Raw genomic sequence first — 17,819 nt, 5'->3', positions numbered from 1 at the left:
TGGAGGGTTTGACTTATGAGGCAAGGCTGGATAAGCTGGGACTTCTTTCACTGGAGTTTAGAAGATTGAGGGGTGACTTTTTAAGGTGTTCAAAAACATGAGAAGTATGGATAGAGTTGATGGTAGGTGTTTTTTCCCTAGGATGAGGGATTTTGAGACTAGGCGGCACATTTTAAGCTGACAGGAGAGAGATTTAAAAAAGACGTGAGAGGAAAATTTTTTCTTACAGAGGGTGGTTCACATATGGAATAATATTCCTGAGGAAGTGGTGGATGTGGGCACAATTACGGCAATTAAATGACATTTGGATAAGTGCATGAATAGGAAAGGTGTGGCGGGATATGGGCCAGGAACAGACATGTGCGACTTAAGTTTCATTTGAGATTATGTTCGCCATGGACTACTTGGACTGAAGGGTCTGTTTTTGTGCTGTATGACTGTATTCTGGTAGCCATTGCTTCCTATCCTATGCTGCCTCCCCCCCCACCCCAATCCTTCCATTCTGCTGCTGACTGCATGGCATGCCACTTAGGGCTCTTCTGAGCATACTGTGCCACCTAGTAATGCAAAGAATGGTGAATAATCATGAAAAGGTTAATAGGACAAATAAATGTGAACAAGGGAGGAAGGTAGCAAGAAATGTAAAAACAGTAGCATGAGTTTCTATAGATATCTAAAAAAGAGTAAATGAATTGAGTGTTGGACCTCTAGAAGGTGATCATAGGCAGTTAATAGTTGATAATAGAGTAATGGCAGGTGTAATCAATAAATGTTTTACTTTTGCTTTCACTATACAGGATTTTAAAAATGTCCCAATAATATCTGTAAATCAGGATTTGAAGGAAAAAAGGAAACTGGTGCAAATATAATCACTAGGGAAGCAATATTAAGCAACCTGATGGAGCTGCGGGTTTAAAAGTTTCCAGATCCTGATGGATTTCATTTTAAGATCTTAAAAGAGATAGTTACTCAGATAGTAGATATGTTGATAATATTCCAAAATTCATCAGACTCTGGAAAGGTTTTATCAGATTGGAAAATAGCATATGTAGCTCTTGTATTCAAGAAGGGAGGGAGAGAGGAAACTGTTGGCCTGTTAGTGTGATATCTGTTATGGGGAAGATTTTAGAATTAATCATGAAGGAAATTCTAACTGGGCATTTGAAGAAACCCAAGGTAACCAGGAAGAGTCAGCATAGTTTTATGAAAGAAAAATCATGTTTAACCAATTCATTGAAACTGTATGAAGAACCGAGCGGAAGCCATCCAGGCCCCAAGATGACTTTCTATGTTAAGCATATGTTCACCTGCACATCTGCCAATGTGGTAAACTGTATCCACTGTACCCAGTGTGGCTACATTGGGGAAACCAAGCAGAGGTTTGGGGACCACTTTGCAGAACACCTCCACTCTGTTCGCAATAAACAACTGCACCTCCCAGTCGCAAACCATTTCCACTCCCCCTCCCATTCTTTAGATGACATGTCCATCATGGGCCTCCTGCAGTGCCACAATGATGCCACCCGAAGGTTGAAGGAACAGCGACTCATATTCTGCTTGGGAACCCTGCAGCCCAATGGTATCAATGTGGACTTCACAAGCTTCAAAATCTCCCCTTCCCCGACTGCATCCCAAAACCAGCCCAGCTCGTCCCTGCCTCCCTAACCTGTTCTTCCTCTCACCTATCCCCTCTTCCCACCTCAAGCCGCACCTCCATTTCCCACCTACTAACCTCATCCCGCCTCCTTGACCTGTCCATCCTCCCTGGACTGACCTATCCCCTCCCCACCTATACTCTCCTGTCCACCTATCTTCTCCTCTATCCATCTTTGGTCCGCCTCCCCCTCTCTCCATATTTATTTCAGAATCCTCTCCCCATCCCCCTCTCTGATGAAGGGTCTAGGCCCGAAACGTCAGCTTTTGTGCTCCTGAGATGCTGCTTGGCCTGCTGTGTTCATCCAGCTTCACACTTTGTTATCTTGGATTCTCCGCATCTGCAGTTCCCATTATCTCTGATCACAAGTTTATGGCTATGTTGCTTCATGCACTCTAGGACTGGTACAGTTATTCAATTCTGTGTTTCTACATGCGATCTTATCATATTATCCAAGCACAATTCATTTTACCAAAATCATTGTGTCACTTCTTATTGCATGAAGGTACAAGTTACATTCTTGCAGTATCTCTTAACCCACTTTGTGCTGGCTAGACGGTGATATCACACTGGCCTTAACCAGTTCTAACAGCTTTATGTGAGCTGTTTCTGCACTTTAGTATATTTTCTCTTTTCAGCATCAGTACAAAAATTATTGCATGTCTTTATGCAATAAAGCACAGCACAGCAATAGGCCCTTCGGCCCACCAAGGCTGCACTAATTCCTACTCCTTATTTAGATCAGCTACTTGTTGCCGATACTAACCAGATCACCTGTTTTTTCTCTCCATATCATTTATGTATGTTACAAACAACAAAGGTCCCAGCGCTGATCCTTGCCAAACACCAGTAATTACTGATCTCCATTTCGAAAAGCACCATTCCACCAATATCTATGTTTCCTATGACCAAGACAGTTTTGTATCCATCTAGCCAGCTCACCCGGAACCCATGAGACGTTATCTTTTGTACCAGCCTGCCATGAGATACCTTGTCAAATACCTTACTAAGGTCTATGTAGACAACATCCACTGCCTTTCCCTCATCAATCATTCTTGTCACTTCCTCAAAAAACTCAAATCAAGTTGATGAGACATGACCTTCCCTGCACAATCCCCTGCTGCCAATCACCTTCAAGTCCATTTTCTTCCAACTGTGAATAAAGCGTTAGGGTTAGGGTTAGGGTTAGTTTCTCTGGCACTTTTAGTTTTTATATTAAAGATTTAGGGAAAACTTTGTCACAACTTAATTTGCACAAATATATTGTTGGTTCACAAAGGGACAGTAAATTTGTTCTAACACTGAATTGCCTTTTTTTTTTAACTTTTTCATCATGCGCCACCCAGTCATAGCTGGGAAAAGATCCTATACAAGACCAAGTTTTTCTTAACTGTCAATTGGTAGTACAGACTTGAATTTCATCGCTTAAAAGCAAGACACATTGCTGGAGCGCATCACTATCGTTGTTCGCCTGTTTAAATATATTATGACACACTTCCAGGTCAGGTAGAATTTAAATTTAGACCTCCTGGCCCAGATATAGGGGCACTGCCACTGTGCCATGAAAGCCTTTGCTGAAGCTTAAAAGTTTACGATGAACAGGAAAAAACATGAAATGACTATATTTCAAATGATTACATCAACTTCAATTCCCGGAGAAAAGCACATTGACTCAGATTGGCTAAGATTACCATGGAGATAGCCCAACATGTTAGCTCACTACCATAATCTAAAGGGCACTAAATGCCCATTTCTCTCAAGTGAGCACTGAAAAGATACCTATAAGCTCCCAAAGCTCCTGGGTAAAGAACGCATATACCTGTGAATATATTTTGATCATTTCTAGCAAGTAAGTGAGCCATGTTATAACCTTGATATAACAGCAACATACTGTTGAACAATGTCAAGTGGGAATTTCAGTTTTGAAGCAATTCCAGGTGGTCCTTACTTCCTAGTTAATGGCTGCTCAACTCAAACAGTTTGACTTGCATCGCATTGAATAAATATTGAAATGAATTTATCCTCATATTTTCTGTTTTCAAGTTGTTACTACCATAGTACTTTCATTATTTATCAATGTGTCTGAGATAAAGCATGGATTTGCTAGCTGTTTGGAAGACACTGAGCCTGATTCTAGTTATTTTCAGAAAGCAGGAAGAAAAGATTTAGTAATTGAAGATACAGTACTTGGATAAATGTGGGTGGCAGGTGAAAGTTGACAGAAGTTATTCTGCTTATTAACCAAGTACAGATATGTAAAGTTTCCTCCTAGTCTATATGTATTGTCTGGTTAAAGAAAACTGTTTTTGCACAATTGCACGGGATTCCAAAGAGCAATGATATATGTCCATTTAATGCAAAATGAAGTGGAGAAAATAAACTAGAATGGCAATAGCTTAGGTTATCCCTCTTCAAAATCACTGGTAGAACAGTTTTTGTTCTTATGTTATGACAAACAAGCCACTATTTCAGTAATGCCAGCATTTTCTAAATAAAATAGAAGTGCCTGCACTGCAGCAGAAACAGAAATTGCTGGGGAAAGTTACTACTTCTGGCAGTTTCAAGGCATTGATGCTGCTGAATGATTGAATGGTTGAAGCCTCTATGTCAAGCTAACATATTTAAATAGCAATCTTAATTGACACCTTGGGATATTTAGTATTGTAATCATTCTGTCTGAGAAAACTAGAAAAACATTTTTGTGTGTAGTGAAGGAGAGATTATTGATACTCTTAGTTTTATTATGAACATCATAACATCTCATACCTACACAAAACAGCATCAAAGACTTAAGTTGGTTTCTTTGAAGCATATTTATGGCTTTCTGCATTCTGAACTTTTGGTATGTGTTTATTTGTTTCCTGCCAATCAGATTAAGAGCATCGTAATCTGGAAGTCTTCAGATGCAGGTTTAAGTATAGCTTTTTTTTTGATACCCACTTAAAAGAGTCACACTGCAGTTCTGGAAAAAGTCATACTTGATTTCAAACATTAACTGTTTCTTTCTCCACAGATGCTGCCAGACTGCTGAGTTTCTCCAACATGCTGTTTCCATCATCTGCAGTATCCTTCAATCAGCTTGTCATCTTCAAGAATCGTTTGTATTTGCAGCAGTTAGTATTTTAATAAAAAGTTGTTTGAAATCTGCAACAAGCACACTAAGGTAGAGGTTATAAAAGTTGAGCAATTAATGTGTTTTAGTAATAATTTGTGAAACCTTTCATCTTGAAAGCCCCAAAATAATTATCTAAATTAACAAATTTCTGGAGAGAAGGGGAAGGGCTTATTGGTGGCAAGCGCTGTATACTCAGATAAATGAGGTAAAAAATTAAACTACACTATTGTTTTGGGTTGAACTTGCATATAAAATTTCTTAATTCATTAATTTTGCAGCCTTTGTGTTTTGTTTATATAGAAACTAGAGCACAGGAGAAGCGTCGACAGCATCAGGCTGTATTGAGAGCAGCAGCAGTCAACACTCACAGCATTCAGCATAGCTCTCCAGCCCATCGGTATATGCAGTGCCCTACATCTGTCTCCCTCAACTTCTCTAAAGACCCACCCCAAGTCCAGCCTTCCAACTTAAGGCCTTGCTCTCTTCCAACCTCCTTCAAAGTGGCAGGTTTGTATACAATCGAAACTTCAAGCATTTCCAAGTTTTACCCATCTCTAAAACCCATGTCCAAGCCAAACTTGTTGAACAAAGCCTTAAGCGAACACCTTTCACCTTTGCTTCACCCCAGTCTATCTTCTCTGGGGGTTCTCGGTGAAAGAAACAGCATTTTGGGATCTTCATTTGACATCACTAGCCAACAAAGAAGGCAAAATCAGAACTGAGGAAGTAAAATGGCTAACCAAAGGATAATAAATAACTTGATACTTTCGTTGCAAAAAGAACTGTTATCAAAAGAGAGGGGTCAAGATGATCCCATTGTTATGAGGATTTCTCGGTATAACATTTAATGATCGTTCAGCTTCACAACCTGATGATAGGACAATTCACTCATGAAGTACAGTTTTAAATTTATGTCTGTTTTCCATTTCGGATCATTAACACTAATCAAGAACCACATTCCATTAAAAGTAACTTGTGCTGTTTTTCATTATTGACAGAATTCCAACAAACAAACATAAGCGAAAGAGGTAATATATAACCCTGTAAAAGAAATTGTTCTTCTTTTGTGATTTCACATGTATTAATTTTTGTTTCAATGAAACAAATTAGAGAAGCATTTGAAGTAGTTGTAATTTTTCTTCAAGTACACCTATGCATTGAAAACTTAATTTTATCAATCAGACCAGGATAGTTTTCTTACAGGTTTCAATATTATCAGGAATTGGATTGCATTAGAATGTTTAACCAAGACAGAAAGTTACAGCAGATTCATTTGCTGGCATTAAGTTGTGTGTGTTACTCAGCTTAGTTTTGTATACCCCCGTTTCCTTATGAACAATCTGTGCTCTACTGATTGACTTACCACCACCTGGATTTTTTAAGGTGGAAGTGGCCCTGATGGTGGACTGGAATGCGAGGGCAATTCTCTCTTAACTATACTGGTAAGCCCCAGTTGAACTAAGCCTCATCATGGAGGCATTTTTGTTAAAGAAAAGATCCTGCTTCCAAGAGCTGTAAATCAATCAAAAGCTGGACCACTGGGAGTGATTGTCACTGGTCGGACTGCACCTAACTGTGCAATACAGTGATGAATACTGTATACAGGGACAATATACGAGGCTACAGGTATTGCAGGAGTCAGTCAGATGAGCCCTGGTAAGGGGGAGGTGGGCTTGGGAGGACAGAGGAAGTTTGCCACAGAGTCCTTGTGTGGTCCACAGTGCCTGATTAGGAGGATTCTCTTCCCACCCTGTTTAACTGCTAAGGGGCTGAGGAATGGGGCTTCTAATTGGCCATTGAAATGGACATGATTGGTCTCTGGAAAAGTAAATCATTTTGCTTGTTCTCACCACTGACTGACCCTTGGTGGCAACAGGTTATCAGGCACAACATAAGCAAAACAGGCAATATATCACCCTGTAAAAGAAATTGTTCTTCTTTTGTGAGGCTCCTCTGCCTTTTGTTCTGATTCGTATCTCCTCCCTCAGGTCCCATTAAAAATCCACCCACAGCGTGAATGATTAACATTAGTAAGTTTAAACTCCTAGACACATGCTATTCTAAATCTAAGTGTTAATATTCTCACCATTGATTTTTGTTTCTATTTCCTTCAATCCTATTTTTGATATAGTTCCATAGCTGGCTGTGATATTTACCTGTATCTCTATATATTGTTATGTTCTTTATGTGACGTCAGGGACTGGGTGTTGTAGGAGCTTTTATTTGATCCTGACCCAGTCTTCATCCACATCATCAGGATACCAGGAGTGGTTACCAATATTTCCTTTTGTTTCTCCCATGTTTTTGGCATTAGAAAACTGAGGTCTATTGTCTGGCCTGAAGTATCAATCCAGATCAGAATAATCTGTTTACCAAAGACCAGGGATAAAAGCGGGGTCCTTTCTGACATCTGACTTTGTGACCCCGCCATTTCTTGTCTTTCATCAGTGAGCTCTGATTGATTACAGATCATAGTTTTTGAAGTCACAATTTATCACTGATACCAGATCAATTTCTTTTTGGGCCAAGTTTACCAGTTGTAAGTATTGCAGTAATGTGTGTCATCATTCCACTGTTTTGGATTATCATTGACACTGTCTCAACTTGAGATGTGACCTGTAAAATATTTGAGGTGGTGTTCTGGTGGCAGAACATGTTGGAGCAGGATATAGTGCCATGTCATTGACAAGTCACTGTTTCATATTATATTCACTAAAGTTGCTATTTCAGCTTTTGGTCCTGTGAGAAGGACTAAATGAAAACGAGACCCTATCTGCATGGGAAAGCCATTGCAATGGGACAGGAACTTGTTGGCATTAGAGGTAAATGTTTTTGATGGCCTTTGTGTACTTAGCATTTGCTCCCCCTCCTAGATAAAGGTGGTATATGGCCTTGGAGCCTAATGAGAAAGAAATCAGTATTGTATGGAGAAATGAGTGAAAAAGGTATTCATACTCTTATAAGTTGCTGATAGTCTGCTTAAGTACAGCATAATTTGTTACTTTTAAAACAATAAAAGAATATAGCCCCATGTAATTATGATGGAGTAGCTGGAAGTTTAGTCTCAGGATGATTTTATTATAGTCATTGTCAAATTCTTCAATTTTCTTTGTAGCATTCTTAAATGTGGAAGTTGTGGGAAAGAATTTAGAGGGTTGCCAATGTAATACCTCTATTCCAAAAGGGAGAAACCGAGTGTCTACAGACCAGTCAAATTGACTGAACCTATTGAAGGAAATAATGGAATCTATTGAAAAGTGCATTGTCATTGTCTGTAAAATTTTGAAAGGAGTTTGCTGACAAGGTGTATTGAAAATTATTCATAATATTAAGAGTGTGACAGTATAGACAGAAGGTGGTCAAAGGACAGAAGCCAAATAATAGTTCATCCACATTTTTCCAATAGGACATGGCATGTTATAACATTGCTTTTCCTCACTTACTCTCTACTTTTATCTTACTCTCTTCTTGATCATTCCTTCTCACTGTCGCAAAAAAGGATTCAGACTCTGGTATAGCACATCAAATAAAAGTTTGTTACTGACAAAAATGGGAGCATAACTAATTGGTGACAAATATTAAATGGGAATGTAACTAACTGATGGCGAATATTTCAAATGGATGTAGACAGTTCAGTAGATTCAGCAGGTAGACAGCAGGTGAAATTTTTGTGTGGAGCAAGATGCAATATATTTTGGGAATAAGAGCTTAATGGTTAAAATTCAGAAAGGAGAAAGCAGTAAGACTTTGGATTAAGATGTAGAAATTTTAAAAACAAATTTAAAATTCAAAGGATTTGAGTACAAAAGCAAAGATAGTCTAAAAGGTAAGTTGCTAAGTGCTTGAAAGATGTGAAAAGGATATGGGGATGTGGCAATGATGACAGGCCACAATGAAATAAATAATGCCCTTCCATGCTGCAGAATTGTATTTCATGAGAGCAGGAAACGTTATGCAAGTTTTGCAGACATGAAATTTTTAATTTCCCATTTCCCCTTCTTAACATTTTGCAACTGAAACTGCACACCCCTTCAAATCTGGTGGTATTACTGTTTCAGAGGCAATAGAATGCTCATAAGAAAAGATATATCAAGTGTTCGGTTTCTCTTCATGAGCTGTATGAGCACTGACCGAGTATGTTGGTAGACTATCTACTTTTAGATGTCCATTTAGACTTCTGCGTAGGAAACTAACTGGAGTAGCCTGGCGAGAAAGCCCATGCCTAAATTTCTGTTCTGTCCTGTGGAGTCATGCCTTCCATTCACTCACTGCTGCACTGTTGGAAACATTCTAATATGTAATTGTTGTTTGCTTGTTGTGTCATCCAGGAAAAACCTTTCATTCTAGCCATCAGTCGTGCAATGCGTTGAAGTGCACTGTTGTGATTCAATTTCATCTAGTTTTCCTTGGCTCTTTGGTAGACTTGTTGCCTCAGAGTCAGAAGGCTTTGTGATAAACCTTCACTACAGCACTAAAGCCCCTTATCTGGGCTGATAACTCAGTAAAATTTTTCGCTGTCATTTGGAAAAGAGGTTAAAAAATGTGTTGATCTTCTCTAATGGACTTTAAAGCTGCTGTGATCTTTTCAAAATGCAGTGGATTTCTCACCATTTCCTAGTCAACAGTTATCCCTTAACCAGTGAAACAGATGATCTAGTGGCTTGTTGTGTCATCATTTACTCTACACAAGTTGGTTATCACATTTATTTGTGCCACAATCGTGAATATGCTGTAAACATACTTGGGTGTGAAATTCTTCGGGATGTCCTGAGATCGCGAAATGCTTTATATAACTGCTATTTGCCACTCAGTTGCCTGACTATGCCGTAGAAACTGGCAGCTGCCCACAACATTTGATGGGTAAATGGAAAGTTGGTTTATGTCTGGCCTTTGTTATGTAGATCACTTGGCAATGAAGGTTGCATGGCAATTGGTCACTGGTGCTTTCTTGGACACAAGTGAGAGCTATTTAGAAGAAAGTAAGTCAGAAAGTCTTGTAATTCCCATTAATTATTTTTTGTTCAGTATTATTGAGACTATAAAATAACTAACCAGGCAGAACTAACTTTTCATAGATTTTAAGTCATTCATATTGTACTTTTTGAAGATTACTTTCAAACCTGAAGGTTTTAAAAATTAATGTACAAATGGTGAAGTAAAGGTTACTTTAAATATTATTTAAAGTAAAATGTTCAATCTGATATCCTCTGCCTAATTTACTTCATTGTGCATCACACTGAGCACCAGCTTATGAGTGATCAGCTGAAGCGCCCTCCTTGTACAATTCTCACAAATCACTTTGATTGATATATTGTTATAACATGGGAGACTACAATATAATGAAAGATTAGTTCATTGTTAACTTCATATGATGCATGGTCAGGAACCAGCGACATGATTGCCACTATACACTTGCCAGAATTATTCGACATAGTATTTCAAACCTGATTAATATAATAATGTCATATGTACAATGAATGACTAATAAATCTTCCCTTTTTATAACCTAACAAGCTTTCATCAAGCATTAGGGTACTCACAAGCCAAGAAACAGTTGAACTGTGATAGTTACATGATCATATTGAAAACCTTATAAATCCAATTTGATATAATTGTAAAATCAAGCTTAAACCACCTGGGATAGAGTAAAAATGAGTTCCTTATGCCAACTACTTTTATGCTTGAAGGTCCAAGGTGGCAGAAAAGATTGTTTAGGACAAGGCAGAAAAATTTTACACTACTTAATATGGTCAGTATGCTCTAAATATGGAAGTATTGCATCAATAAAACAACCTAAAACTTTAGTTACAACAACATAGTGATGAATGAGTGATTGCTATAAAGTTTTAGTTCTAAATCACCTCTGAGCGAACCCACAGTTGAAAAGATTGTTTCTTTTGGACCTGCTTGTGCTGATTTCCTGTATATTCATTTGAATGGTTAAACAAAGAAGTATAGAGAATCTAGGAGTATCCATATATCCAAGAAAATTAAGTAACTTTTAAAAATAGCATTTTTAAGTAGAATTTACTCTAAAATGGAATAAAAACTTCTTTGCCTTTGAAATAAGCAAACCAAGTCAATTAATGTTAAAAGAACATTCAAAATCAGCAATTAATAACAGCTTATGATTTTCTAACAAGCTGGAAATGTAAATGCTTATGCCAAACACAGTTGAATCATTATTTAATTGTCGTACTATATGGTGGCGATGGTTCACGAATAGAGAAAAGGTTATCATTTATGTTTCAGGATAGCGTCACTGGAACCTGTAAGCAAACATAAATTATGTTTGAAATTTCTTCCTTCAAACAAAATATTAAGTGTGGTCTAATTAATACATGAATAAGATTTATTTATTATGAATTAATTATAACTGGCAAAGTTGTCTGAGGTTGGTTGAAATCCCAGGGGACGTATTTGTGTTGCTTCTACTTTTGCTCAGCACGGATAGTAAAACACTTGATGTACTTGTCTTGGTTCTTGTGATTTACCATGTTTTGGGACCAGCTAAATTGGACAGCAGTGTTTTTTGTTGTTTCTTGACTCTGCTGTGTCCTTGTACCTTGGACTTTTGCAAGAGTTTTGAAAGAAACCCCACTCAAGCCTCCTTACTCCTTTCAGGTCATATATCGTACTTTTGTTTGATTGGATTTCTTTTCAAAGACTTTGAACATACAGTATTTGGTTCACTGACATAATTTTGTATAAGGTAATATGTTGGGATACTAAATGCATACATTGCAAAATAACATTGGAAAAACTTGTAAAGCAAGTAGGTGGAAGGCAGTTGTGAAATTTACTCTGTATAAAAATTATCATTTTAATAAAAACATTTCAGTACTTTTTTAATACGTATGGCTGGGGAATTTGTTCTAGTTCAGTGTTGATGCTAACAGTTCAATGCAGATGCTAATAGTCCAACGACAATTTCAATGCTGAAGTATAGGAGTTCAAGACAACTACTTGTCTCTTTGCATGAAATAACATATGTGTTTATTCAGTAAGTCTAATTTTCTTCTGTTTAACCTATCCGATTCCATTTGGAGGTTATTAGAAGAGTACATTCTTATCTTTTGTCACATTGCACTTTACATTAGTATTACTTCGTGCTGTTTGTTTTTGTTGATAAATATCTAGTCATACTTTTAAACTATTAGATAGCTGTTTGCACTTTGAGCAGGGACGTGAATAATGGGACCATATTCATGACCTCTGAATTTCAGTATCAGCATTGAAAATTTGTTACATGTTACAGCAGTTTGCCATTTAGGCTGAACAGCAGGTTAGAACAGTAAATGGACTGAATTGAAATAATCAGCATTAATATGTTTGTCTTGTGTCCATTGCCCAAAAAAATGTAATGAATGGAAGTTTGTATATTAATAGTTGTGATATTCCCAAAATTTGTTTCAGTAGCTTCAGTAGGAATGGATCTGAATCAGCAAATACTGATTGCACACCATAAACTGTATCTCTCTCCAGTGCAGGGTAGATCCATACTTGAGATTTAGAAACACTTTTAAGTAGAATTTTAGCATTTTTTCTTTATTATGCTACATGTGTATTTGGCAGAAGTTTGGTACTACGACTGGGTAGCTCGAAAACATTTTGGAGAAAATATCTTATTTAGGATCTTTACCAGAATTGAATTAATTCTCCCATTCTGTACTTCCAAGCAATGTTTTTTTCTTCTCCCAGTGATAGGTATGCTGGAAATGCAAGGATTGACCATGCTTTACTGTGCCACTTATTTTGTGTTGCAGTTGTTCCTGTAAATTTCCAAGAGATCCCCCCCCCACCCCAACCCCAGCCACCCCTCTCAACTTCAGTACATGTACGAGTCCACTTGAATTTGAAGCTTTAACTATACATTTTTACTCAATATCATTGATAATTTTATAATAGTATTTAACAGTTAGTTGCCAATTTTCTTGGTGTGTTTAAGCCATTTTTGCCTTGGTGATGTGGCCAATCACATTATTTATGGCAGTAAATTAAACCTTAAATCCTGAGAACAAATGAAAACTGGAACCGGAACCAAAATAAATCAGATTTTCTTGCAATAGAAGATAAAATTATGATATATCTAATGGAAGATTGCACTTTTAAATTGTTACATTTGGGATTTGATTTTGCTTTGATTAATAATTGGAAAAAAAAATCCAACAGTTTGACTTCAACATTCTTTTCATTTCTTTCTACATGTAAAATTATCTACTTTATGCTGAAATGACTTAAATAGTTTATTTAAAACAACTGTTTTTTTGATTTGTCTATGCTCAACTCATATTCTGGAGGGATCATTTAAGAAATGTGGGAAGTTTATTTGAGAAGCTGTATTTTTAACTCTGTCGTATAAAAGTTACAATTTAATCAACCTTTTTCAAAAATATTTGCCAGTTTTACTCAACAGGCCTAGAATTTATTAATTCCTTTTTCGTGTTTGGTGTGAGCTCAATCACTTTTTGCTTTGCAAATTGTAGTAAATTTCATAACATTGAGCTTTTGTTCCTTTCTAATTTATTTCTGTTAAACATTTGGTTCCTGTTTGCCTGGCGTGCCAAATATGGCAGTTTACCTTGTATAAATACGCGCGACTTCAGAATTATCTATATTCAGAAAGACAACTGAGCAGTCCTAAAACAGTGTAGTATTCTCAGATTAGAGGTTGCAACAGTAGCATTGTCCCAATGCTGCAATGTATGTGGCCAGTGACAGCAGAAAGAAAAATTAGGCATTAAATCTTTCCACAATCCTAACTTTCATAGAAGAAGTGCAAGAACAAAATACTATCAATTCTGAAAGAAAAACTGTACGTGCTAGCAATACTAGTGGGTAGGAAACATCTTTGGAGAGAGAAACGTTTTCTAATTCATCTGCAAGGTGATAATCAAAAAGCTGTCAAACCTGCTGAGTATTTCTAGCATTTTCATTTAATAAGTGTTTGGTTACAATTCATACCTTCCCTCTGATAGTTCAATGATAATTGGAAACATGTCTTTAGTTACAAAATGTTTAAACATTTAACATGAATGGAATTTTTACATTTACATTTTCATTATATATCTGACTCAACAGAAGGAGCCAGAAATGTGTAAAGATGGATGTAAAGAGCATTAAATGTTTTTATTAAATAATGTTTTAACAGATTTTGTAATGTGATCAATAATTTATTATTTAACATTGAAAGGGATTTTATATTCTGCTGATAGCTGTTTTACTTTAGCTGTTTAAACACAGTTATATACAGTGGCAACGGTGCAACAAAGACAAACAAAATTAATGCTTTATCCCCTATGTTTACAAATATTACAGTGTGAATTATGTTGCTTGGAGAGTTGGTGGGGAGTACAGGGATGAAATGAAAGAGCTGTTTTTGGCACAGGAGACCTTGAAAATGATTCGGAAAGTAACAAGGTAAAATAACATGCAGAACCTACAATAAAATGAAGAAAAGACCACTTAATAAAATAACAAAAGTGACTTAAATCGGCTCCAGTAATTCAGAAGGGTGACAGTTATGTTGTTATCAATGATGGAACTACGTTGTAAGTAAACACGGTCAGGGAAATGTTGGAAAGCATTAAATTTGTTTGTTGCAATTTGTAATTTATCCTCCTGTTTTCACTTGAAAAAATGGTTATCTGAGAAAAGACTTAGTGTTTTATTGTGAGTAGTACACATTTTCGTGCCAATTACTTTTTTGTGTAATTTGAATGTTCTTGCAACCTTTTTGTCATTCGTGCGGAGTTTGTGAAATTACCTCAAATGTGTGTTTTTGGTAAATAAACTTGATATATATGTTTTTGAAAAAAAAACTTTCTCTTGAATTGTTCCCTTTTTTCATTCTGTTTATGTTTCAACATATGATAAATTACATCTACAAAAGCACAATTCTGCAGATTCAGTGGGTCTAAAAGCATAAAATGCTGGAAATATTCAGCACATTGGCCAGCTATTAACTAGAGAGAAATAGAGTTAATATTTCAGGTCAAGTTTAACACAACTGGCAAATTTAGATATGAAGTGATTTTGAACAAGTTGCTGTGGTTGGGGGTGTGAAAAAGATAACAAAAAGAATAAAAGGAAGTGTCAAAACGGCAAAAAATAGAGTTTGTGGCATGGGCTAAAAGGAATGGTAATGGGATAAGCAAATAAACGAAATATATGTTTTGAAGAGATGTGATTGACATGATGATGAATATGACCATCTGAAAGTGAGGGCAGAAAAGAGAAACTGTAGAGGTGAAAGCTTCTCATCAGCCTCTATCAGAAATCCCTCCTGTTGAGGATGATTCCTTCTAGTGGATAGCCTCCAGCTTTGGATCTGTAGATGGCTTACAGACCTTATCTTAACCTTGTAGGGTGTCCCAAAATGTGGACATATTTATCAGCTGTCAGGCGTTGTGGTGGATTGTTGGCTCAGGCATCCACCCCCTGTTTCTATCTGTCTTTCTTGGTTCTGTTTCAGGACTACTGTCGCTAATTGGAAAGTCTTGACAGCTGTTGTGATGACACTGTCCCAATTCAGTCCTCATTCATACATCTCTTCCATATGTTGATATTCATAATATAGACCTTCAAGGAAGCTTGACCGTGGTCTTTGAAACATTTGTGTATCCCCCTTGTGTTTGGACAGTCTGATAGGAGTTTGAGTAGATCACCTGTTTAGGCATTCTGATTATGACCCCCTCTATTTCAGGTGATGTGAGATTTTCATTGCCTTTCTACTCAGAATATCTGCCTCTTGAATGCTTTTGTCCTTTCTTGATTTGCAAGACCTTTTGAGCTAGTATTGATAAAGTTGTTCTAGGGTCCTGATATTGCATCTATCAGTCCAAGCTTCACTTTGGAGAAGTTTGGAGAGAACCACTGCTTGGTAGATGGTTGAATTTAGTGTCAGGTCTGATAACATGATTCTCAAAATCAAGTACAAAATTTGTCTGTGGCTGAAGCACATTGACTCCCTTCATTCATGTCAATTTTTTGTGATCAGTAGCTTTCAAGATACAAGGTGAGGGACATTTTCTAACCCTTAACCATGCATGTGGCAGATATTGCTGTGAACATCATGTCACAAAATATCATCACACAACATTGGCAGCTGCCACTGAGTGTCTCCCTGGTCAAGCCCCACTGGCTTTGGTGAATATAACAACTATCAGTTAAAGTTGTGCAAAGTGAACATTAACTTGAGTCTCAAAAAAACAAAGTTGCTGGAAAAGCTCAACAGGCCTGGCAGCATCTGTAAAGATTAAAAAAAGAGTTAATGTTTCGGGTCCTTCAGTTCTGAGGAAGGATCACTGGACCTGAAACGTTAACTCTGACTTTTCCTTCACAGATGCTGCCACACCTGCGAGCTTTTCCGGAAACTTTTTTTTTGATCCTGATTTACAGCATCTGCAGTTCTTTCGTTTTTTTTTATTGACTTGAGTATCATCAGCATGCTGTAGTTCTGTCAGAAAAGTACTTGTTGTTTTTGTTGAGGGCTTCAAGTTGAGGTTGAAGAGTTCGCAATAATGTGACTGTATTTACCACACACAGACTTTGGTGAGTTTGTCTGTAGACAGTTGCAATATTATTGCAAGAAGAATGGCAAATCGTGTGGAAGCAATGACATGCCTCTGGTTGTTGCCTTTTGTTGACAAGAAAGAGACCTGTGGTGGAGTCAGCTCATCGTGGTGTTATTTGTACATTTTGTGAACTCATCTGGGCATCTACTTAGCTGGAGCAGCTTCCAAAAAAATGGCATGCCAAAGACTTTGTGAGATTGAATGAGGTGGTGTATGAAGGATTTATACTCTTTATTTTTCATGACGGTCACTTGTAAAGATGAAGTCTGTTATTTCTTTTGTGTGTTGGAGGACGACTTCTTCAATTGGCAGAAGGTTAAGAAGGAGCCAAGCTAAATCTTGACAAACAATGGACAGCAATGCTATGCCCTGTGACTACTGTGGTTTGGCTTACCTCCTTTCGTGAAGATTGTGATCATCCTGGCAAGTCCACAGTCAGTTGGAATTTCTTCATTCCACCAGAGCTTCACCCATAGGCCAAGTATTCAAGAGATCGGCTTTGTTGTTTTCATCTGACTTTCCTAGAACTAGGGATTATTGTTTAAAATTAAGGGACTATGTTTTTAAGACGCATGAGGACCTTATTCCCATTGAGGGGTCATGAATTTCTGGAATTCTTCCTCAAAACCAAGGTGAAAGCAAAGTCTTTGAATACTTTAAAGACAGAGGTAGATATTGACTATTGATCAGGAAGTGAAAGGTTATTGAAGATGGCAGGGATTTAGAGTAATCAGTTCAGCCATGATCTTATTGAATGGCAGAGCAGGATCGAAGGACCAGTATTGGATTGTATTGCACCTATGTCTACTTTACTAATGAATAGACATTACTGACCTGACAACAGAATTCAAATTCTACAGAAAAGGGACTCACTCATCAGATAGCCAAAGTTGGAAACAAAACCACACCACTTTAATGCACAGAGGGTTTAGAAAATTCAACTCCTTGCCTGCACTCATTATACATGTGCCCTTTTCCAAGACAGCCAAAGAGATTTATACTCCAACATCAGTAAGGTCCAAAGATAGAAAGACTCTCCTCAAAGACCTGTTGGAGCATATGAGAAGACTATCCTCAACACTGGCTTAAAAGAGCCCATTGTAAAGCTACTCAACCTGTACAGAATGTCCATTGAATTTTGGTAACTTCAACTCATTACTTTTTAATTCTGGTTTTCAGATGGCGGCTGTTCATTTCTCAGCCATTCACTGCTCCTCTAGAAGAATAATTTGTTTTAATCTGTCCCATTCTCGCTTTGATTTAGCAGCATGAACCATTCTGTCACTTAATCTCTTCCTTCCATCAATTTTCCATAGGCTTCCCATTTTACTCTTTCTTCACCCTTGCCCTTTTCATTTCCATCAAGCCTATCGCATTTCTAACTTTCCCTGTTTTGATGTAAGGTCCCAGATTTGAAATATTGAGCTGCCACTTCGCAGGAGTTTGGTAATTAACTGGGGAGGTGGGGAGACTG

At 37.4% G+C, this 17,819-nt stretch overlaps 1 protein-coding gene across 8 annotated transcripts in view; it reads left to right on the top strand.

The window, feature by feature from the left end:
* agbl5 (AGBL carboxypeptidase 5) overlaps positions 1 to 17,819 on the top strand; it is a 107,832-nt gene that overhangs the window by 57,647 nt on the left and 32,366 nt on the right. For 6 of the 8 annotated variants that reach the window (XR_007247529.2, XM_048530616.2, XM_048530617.2 and 3 more), the window contains one exon: positions 5,070 to 5,276. The exons of 1 other annotated variant lie outside the window; for it this stretch is intronic. Coding sequence is in view for 6 of the 7 variants with exons in the window: in XM_048530616.2 (XP_048386573.1) it covers positions 5,070 to 5,276 (207 nt within the window). In the remaining variant the exon portion in view is untranslated. Of the gene's footprint in view, positions 1 to 5,069; positions 5,277 to 5,767; positions 14,561 to 17,819 lie in introns of those variants that run through there. One more of the 8 variants, XM_048530622.2, reaches the window with a different exon arrangement.

Source organism: Stegostoma tigrinum, chromosome 4 (genome assembly GCF_030684315.1).
Source record: "Stegostoma tigrinum isolate sSteTig4 chromosome 4, sSteTig4.hap1, whole genome shotgun sequence".
NCBI lineage: Eukaryota > Metazoa > Chordata > Chondrichthyes > Orectolobiformes > Stegostomatidae > Stegostoma > Stegostoma tigrinum.
This window is presented reverse-complemented; position numbering and strand designations above follow the sequence as displayed.